This window comes from Lates calcarifer, linkage group LG20, assembly GCF_001640805.2.
Source record: "Lates calcarifer isolate ASB-BC8 linkage group LG20, TLL_Latcal_v3, whole genome shotgun sequence".
In the NCBI taxonomy this organism is placed as follows: Eukaryota; Metazoa; Chordata; class Actinopteri; family Centropomidae; genus Lates; species Lates calcarifer.
The window spans coordinates 18,599,396-18,606,910 of record NC_066852.1 but is presented as its reverse complement, the minus strand read 5'-3'; the positions used below and the strand labels follow the sequence as shown (position 1 = coordinate 18,606,910).

The 7,515-nt window shown below is 39.2% G+C and overlaps 1 protein-coding gene across 1 annotated transcript; it reads left to right on the top strand.

Annotated features, from left to right (window-relative positions):
• The first annotated feature begins 267 nt into the window (after positions 1 to 267).
• Positions 268 to 6,668, top strand: yipf5 (Yip1 domain family, member 5). The gene is made up of 6 exons (XM_018692418.2): positions 268 to 377; positions 1,922 to 2,039; positions 2,449 to 2,621; positions 4,579 to 4,724; positions 4,877 to 5,058; positions 5,404 to 6,668. Exons 2-6 carry the CDS (start codon positions 1,930 to 1,932, stop codon positions 5,564 to 5,566), a joined length of 774 nt encoding a protein of 257 aa, XP_018547934.1. The 5' UTR covers positions 268 to 377; positions 1,922 to 1,929; the 3' UTR covers positions 5,567 to 6,668.
• Positions 6,669 to 7,515: the final 847 nt, after the last annotated feature.

Below are 7,515 nucleotides of genomic sequence, written 5' to 3'. Positions count from 1 at the left end.
AGTAATACATTTTTCCCCCTCGGGGATGTTTGGGGTGAACATTAACTGAAGCTCCAGACCCTTATCTGTATGGCATTGCACTGCTGCCACATGATTGCATCACTAAGCAGGCGTAGGTGTTCCTAATAAAGTGCTAAGTGAGTGTATATTCATACTGTACATTCGCCCTGCTGGTAAATTCATGCAGTCGGTGATCATGTTGTAATGCCATTATTCGTCTGTAGGATGCGCCACATTTTCCGCAAAAGGCAATTTGTCAGTGTCCCTAACGACTTCCCGTCGTCTACGTATCAACCCGGAAGATTTACCTTTCTCCTGACACGTAGCAGCCGCAACCAAGTTGGCATCGCACTGGGTGGGTTTATCAGAAATCACAGGTAAGTTTTAGCGCTTGCTACACTTTTATAGTTCACGAATAATGATTTTATGTGTCTAATATTAAAGCTATCGCTGACATTATGTGCATAAAATGCATGCCAGGTCTCCACAACCGTCAGATAGCTAGCATTAGCTAAGCATTTAGCCGCAGAATTAACGGTACGTTAGCCACCCAAAGATTAGCAGCTTATTTTGACAAGATTAATTGTTCTTCTAGGTAAGTGTGATTGGCGAGTCATTTGATAGTTGATACAGTTTTAAATCATATGCTTTTAACATACAATTTTGTCTCGGTGTTGTTTGTGAAGCTTAATACGCTACCCACTTCAGCTCACAGTTAAGTTTGAATCAGGGAGGTAACGTTATTCCAGTGACAATGGTTTGAGTATTACCGCTCTCCTCATATTTAACTTTGCAAATTTACGCGTTTAAATGGTTTATTTGAGACGTCAACTCTTGTCCCGTAGCGGTGGTTAACGTTAGGCACGTTAGCAATTTTTCAAGTCTACGACTTGCAGACTGGTGATGTTTTCATGACCGCTTTTTAAAGTATAACGGAATTTCATCACTTGGTAGGGATGTTGGCTTGAAGATTCTATGTTCCTTGTAATGCCTTTAAGTTGCTTCATTATCTGTGAAAACTATTCATAGATCAAATTAAATGTTCTGTTGCTGTTTCATGGAATATTAATGCAATTAGTCTTTTTAAATAAACTTGTAAATAGCAAACATTCAAATAGTAATTGTAGCATTTGTATACGTTTGGGCACCCTACCAAGTCAGTCCTGTGTAACCTTACCTTTGCCAGCTGTTAGTCATGGGGATGGAAATGTTCTGCTTTGGGGTTTTGTGGCAGCCAGTGACACGGGATACACAAGTATAGATTCCTTTAAACATCAGAAAATTTTGAATGCAAATCTCCTGCACTCAGTCAAGAAAGTGAAACTGAAAAGAGGCTGGTCTCTACAACAGGACTCCAAAACAGACCTCAAAATCCACCATGTACTACTTGACTGTTTCAAGAAACTCTAGCTGCAGCTTTGGTGTGACCCTCACATTCCCCCTGGCCTGAACATTATTGGCAATTAGTGGGTGGAACTTAAACATGTTTGGTGTGCAAGACAGTTTAAAAATATCTCAGACCTTGAAGTGATCTGCAAAGAAGAGTAGATGGCATTATGAGGAACTAGGGTTCCAAACTTCTGCACGACACAAATACTGTTTTCAGTTTTTCGTGTTTAAAGTTGAAATAAGATAGTGAAATAAAAAGTAGCAGTCCATTAACATTTGACGAAAGGCTACTTTTTAATGTTGGTGACATCTTTTCACATCAAAATCTTTATGCTTTGATATTGACAAACAGCAAAATTGGACATTAGCATTGCTGTAACAGGAAGTGAACAAAGCTGGCCGAGATTGTGTAATATATAGTATATGGGTACTGTGTATGTGTGGGGATTAAGATAAATACCTCACTGCAGACCAAAATAATCATCCTAACTGATCAGTTATACTCCTGTTTCTGTCCCTGTGTTTCTGCCAGAGTGAGAGATGTCTGGGTTTGACAACTTTAACACAGACTTTTACCAGTCAAGCTACAGCGTAGATGACCAAAGCCAGGCCACCTATGGCTATGGCAACGCAGACAACCCCTATAACAAGTAAGTAAAGCAAGCCCTTTTTACCTGATTCTTTCTCAGCTGTTGAACATCTTGAAGAGCAACATTGTTATTCATTTATGTGCTATTTCTGCTGCTGAAGACTAACCTTTTCTTACCGGTCTTAACACCTCATTTAGCATCTTTTTTAGTGTTAAAGTGAGTTAGAAAATAACACCTGAACTGGTATTTTGGGTGGGTAAGGTTGGAGGTAGGTAGGAGGATAGGAAAAGCTGAAGGGCAAGTATGTCAAATGATAAATAAAAAAACACCTTTCTTACATGAGATTTTAAATGCTAACACTGCCCCACTGAAAATCATCTTTGAAGAGCAACTTGGAGTTATAAAGAAGAAATGGGCAGTCTCTCAGCTAAAGAGTCCTGCTGAACATTATTGTTATTTTGTTTTCCAGGCCATATGGTCAGTATGACTACTCCCAGCCCATGGGCTACTCTTCCCCAGGGATGATGCAACCTCAGCAGCCATACACAGGACAAATTTTCCAGCCCACACAGACCTACACCCCATCCCCATCACAGTCCATGTACAGCAGCAGCTTTGATGACGAGCCACCGCTGCTAGAAGGTAGGTGAAACACTCCTCCGCATAGCTCCTCGGCTCATACAGTTTCTCTTGCTTCCTATAATTTTTCTCATTGTGCATTGTAAACTGTGCTAAATATACTTGTTTGTTATTATTCTGTTAGTTTATTGCAATCTTTACAACATGTTCTCTGTTTCATATTACTTCTGAAAACTCAAAACCTTGGTTGCAGTCATTGAAAGTAATCAGTAGCTGTACTGTTTACCAGCTTTTGAAATATTTGCAAGTTACTGTTACAACAACACCAGTTAAATTCCCAAAATACCAAAATAAAATAAATAATGTTCCTGTTGAAATCAGTCTGCAGTTTCACTTCTAGGCCATGAGATCTGGTCTAAAGGCGTGAAATTAAAGTTTCATCCGCCTGTTGCAGTCACTAGCAGAGTCTGAGAATTTCTTAGCTGCAAGAAAGTTTTGATAGAATAAGAAAACCTGATGGATCAAAAGCAGGCTGCTGGTTGCCAGAGTGACTGCAAAATTGGCACACCAGAGTTTTCCAAAATCTTGCAGTATTCTTCCTCTAATTACACACATGAGAAAGCTTTTCATTGGCATACATGCTGTGCACATACACACAAACCAGTAGCATACTAATTTAAAATTGAATTGTGTGAGAGATGATGGCTGCAGTTTTATCACAATAATGTAACCGCTGTTTTCCACTTTGATAGTGTGTGTTTATATCGTTGAAGTTAAGAAAAGTTTGACACAAAATGCTGGTAAATAAAAGCTGTTTTACTGTTGTTAAATGATTTCTGTGTCTACAATGTTATCAGCTCATACAGATGCATTTTCTGTTTAGTGTTTTCCCGTGTAATTAGTTTCAGTTACAATAATGATAATGATGATAATAATAATACGTTTTATTTATAGAGCATTTTTCAAGCATTTTTCATGCACTAGAGCTGTTTATATGGTCCAAAGTACCAGAATGTGCTTTTCACAATTTCTTATACATCTAATGGTGGGAGCTGGCATATCATCAGACACTGGCTGCTATGTTAATGAAAAAAGCTCTTTGGTGTGACTGACACTCATAATGCTCCTTATAATGCTGCTTTACTCATCATATCTTGACCTTTTGTAGCCATGTCCTGCATCCTTATTAAAAATTACCCTGATGACATTATAAGACAATTTATTTCCTTGTTGGTTGGTGGACATAATGTGAAATCTAAACAGTCACAGCACTACTGCCTTACTAAATGTGTTTTACATTACATTACTTCGGAGTATAACAACCTCTAATGAAATAAAATAGCCTTATCTCTTGACACAACAAAGAGAGGGCTCCTCCAGCACCACCTGCTAAACCACTCTGTCTGGTCTCTACTCCTAACTGCTGTGAAGTCGTGTTTTGGTAAATGGACAGCTAACAAGGCAGAAGAATGTAATGGACATGATGGAAATCAGTGTGAAAATCTGAGCCTCTTGATCCTTCTCACTCTTTGAGAAACTGAAATCAGATTTAAAGAGGATTCTGTATCAGTTATACAGAGCTGAGATCAGGCTGACCTAGAGATACATCTCCATCGCTCTAACTGTGTCTTGACCATGTGGCGCCACACAGTTATGGCTCAGTGACAGATTGACAGCTGGGCTGTACTAAATGCTCTGAGACCATGAAAATGTTGACAGTTACTCAAACCCAATTCATGTTCTTTAGACTGAAATGAGTGTGACTGGTAATAGTGAGGACACTTGAAAGCTTCTCTGAGAAGAAAAGCTCTGACTGAAAAGTCTGAGTATTTGTGAAGAGGTTTGTAAGGACCTGAGGTTTATATAGCAAACTAGTATCAAATGCTGCATGTAATTGCATCTCTATCAAGCTCTTTTGTGAATTTATTTTATGGATTTTTTCCTCTTGACTATGTTTGATTATAGTTCTAGTATCCAATATATCTAATGTGTGTTTTGTGTTTTTTCTCCCGTCTCTTAGAACTAGGAATCAACTTTGACCACATCTGGCAGAAAACCTTGACAGTGCTCCATCCAATGAAAGCAGCAGACGGCAGCATCATGAATGAGACAGACCTGGCTGGGCCCATGGTCTTCTGTTTGGCATTCGGAGCGACACTCCTGCTGGTAAATCATTAAATAAGCATTGGCAAATGATAGATAGATATACAATATACTGTATCTGTATGCCTATCTGTACAGCTGTCATTATGTAGGTGTAGTAACATTCATATCTAACTCTGTGAGTGTTTTTTTTTTTTTCTCCTTTCCATTCACAGTCAGGTAAGATCCAGTTTGGCTATGTATACGGTATCAGTGCAATCGGCTGCCTCGGCATGTACTGCCTACTCAACCTTATGAGTATGACGGGCGTCTCCTTCGGCTGTGTGGCAAGCGTGTTGGGATACTGCCTCCTCCCCATGATCCTCCTCTCCAGCTTCGGAGTCCTCTTCTCTTTACAGTGAGTACACAGGACAACAGCTAAGTTTACAGACTTTGATATAACCTGTAAATCAAGGAAAGGCTTTTCTTTATGTAGACCACACTACTAGACACTGTCTAGTAGTATCAACTTCCCAGACAGGGTTTTATGGTATTAGTATAGTGCAACCTCCGTGTGATCATAGGTTAACATCAGCTACATTGTGATCATTTTCCATCTTGATTAATGTGTAGGACAGTGTATCTTTTGCGGGATGTTTTTATAGTTTCACATTAAAACAAAAAAAGCTGTGTAAATGCTTTTCTTACAGATAATTGTTAAAATAATCAAAGACAACTTCCTGCTTCCTTTTGTCATCTCTAGGGGCATGATGGGAATTATATTAACAGCAGCAATCATTGGCTGGTGCAGCTTCTCAGCTTCAAAGATCTTCATCTCGGCGTTAGCCATGGATGGGCAACAGCTGTTGGTTGCTTACCCCTGTGCTCTCCTATATGGGGTCTTTGCACTCATCTCTGTCTTCTAAAAAAATAATTGAGTTTAATATAACTCCAGTTTCTGTAATATCAGTCTAATTAGCATCAGTGTAATTAGTGTAATTATTGGCTAATTACACTGTTATTACAGAAAAATAGGAGCTGCTGTCTAAAATGGCACCAAGGTTTTTTTTTTTTTTTTCTTTTATGAGCCTCCATCTCTCACTATACTCCAACTTGCAGGCTGGAGTGTATCATCTCACTCATGTCTGCTCTCCACCTTGCTCCCTTCATGCATCTTAAAGGAGAGGGCTGTAAAATAAACCTGGTGAAAAATAACTCCTGTGGACCGCGTTGGGCCTTAAACGTCCTAGTACAGTCCTATGATTTTAAGGACATGAAGGGGAAGGAAGTGGATGAGGAAGTAGTTCACATGACAGAAACCTGAGGAGACTGTTTAATTTGGACACAGATGGGAAAAGGTTCTCACTTTCCAAGATGGACCGATAATAACCAACCCTCAGCAAAGACCTGCAGGTTAATTTGGAGCCAGTGGAAATGCTGCGTATCTCGATTTTTTGCGAAATGCTGCGTTGAGCCATTTCTGGCAAACATCCATAGATTCTACAACTGCAAGACTAAGGGAAACACCTACTTTCATTCTACGCAAGACTACAGCAGCCCATTCTACTTCTCTACCCAGAAAGGGCAGAGCAAAAAAAAAGGTGGTGTCTCTGCCTCAATATCTTATTTTCTTCGGGACTTGAGGAGCCATGAATCATATTGTCTGCTCATTATAGCAGTGATCTGATCTTCGATGTAAAATCAGCAGCTCTGCTATATCTTCTCATGTATTGTTTTATTATACTCTCTTGAGATTTATTTGCATTTTGATGCCTTTCAAAAAGACAAAAATACAGATTGCACACAAACCTTGTTCTGATTTTCAAAACCAAACAAATTTGATTAGTCATTGAAAATTAATAGTTTGAGAGATACTGTATGCGTCTAGGTACAGACATATAGGGTGTTGCTATAGTTTGCATCCCTTACATTTCTTAAATCTTTATTTTAGAGTCGACTCACTTTGTATGCTTTGATGTGTCATCTGTTGTTCATGTCTTATACACATTAAAGTTGTCTTTGAAGGTTGTCTGCCTTGTGATCTTAAAAGGTGTGTTGTACAGTCAAGCAGAATTGTAAGAAGTGGCATAACCTCTGCTGAAGAGAGACTGAAACTGGGATTTTTATTTCTGTAGTGTTTGCTATGTGGTTGCAGAAAGGCTGGTGTGTGTGTATGATACATAATGACAGTTTACAACAACCTGGGCAGAGCTGGTTGGTAGATTTAAGGAAATAATCTGCACGCTTTGATTCACAGTCATTTTTATTAGATCTGGAAGACCTTCAAGTTTTAAAACGCCTTGTAATTGCACGCAAAGTATGTGCCGATGTTTTCTCATGCCGGACGTATTTGCATCTCCAGCACTAGAGCTTGGTCAGTTGAGGGCAATGTTAACCACACATCACCTCTGTTGCAGGTACTCTTGAAGGATCTCCCACAACAGGATAGGTCAATTATTGGGAATGGGTAATTTCTAAACTTGGGGCTGTGCAGTTTGTGGAATAGTTGGCAACAAGTGTAACATGTTTCTCAGTAAAAACATCACCCTCTTTACACCCTGCCATATAACACAGGAGCTAAACATTCTCAAGCTATCATAAAAATACTCCAACTTGATGAAAAAAAAAAAAAAGCTACACTGTAAGTTTCTCTAAGTGTGTAATTATATGAAATTTATGCAGTTTTGTTTGCTTGTGTTGCCTTTCAACCATAGCACCAGTGCATGAGGTGTCACTGAGGTGTCTTCCAAGAAACACAGGCCAGACTTCTGCTGAATATATTTATGGAACTTTGTCTGAAACTTCAGCTTACCAATGTTAGTACTGTTTGGCCGAATAAAAACTACAACTCTGACTGTTTTTGAGCTGGTCAGCC

Excerpts from the sequence above, each read along its gene's own strand:
- yipf5 (XM_018692418.2), top strand. The coding sequence starts at position 1,930 with ATGTCTGGGTTTGACAACTTTAACACAGACTTTTACCAGTCAAGCTAC. Across the intron at positions 2,040-2,448 it reads GCAGACAACCCCTATAACAA|GCCATATGGTCAGTATGACT; the intron begins GTAAGTAAAGCA and ends TTTGTTTTCCAG. Across the intron at positions 4,725-4,876 it reads TCGGAGCGACACTCCTGCTG|TCAGGTAAGATCCAGTTTGG; the intron begins GTAAATCATTAA and ends TTCCATTCACAG.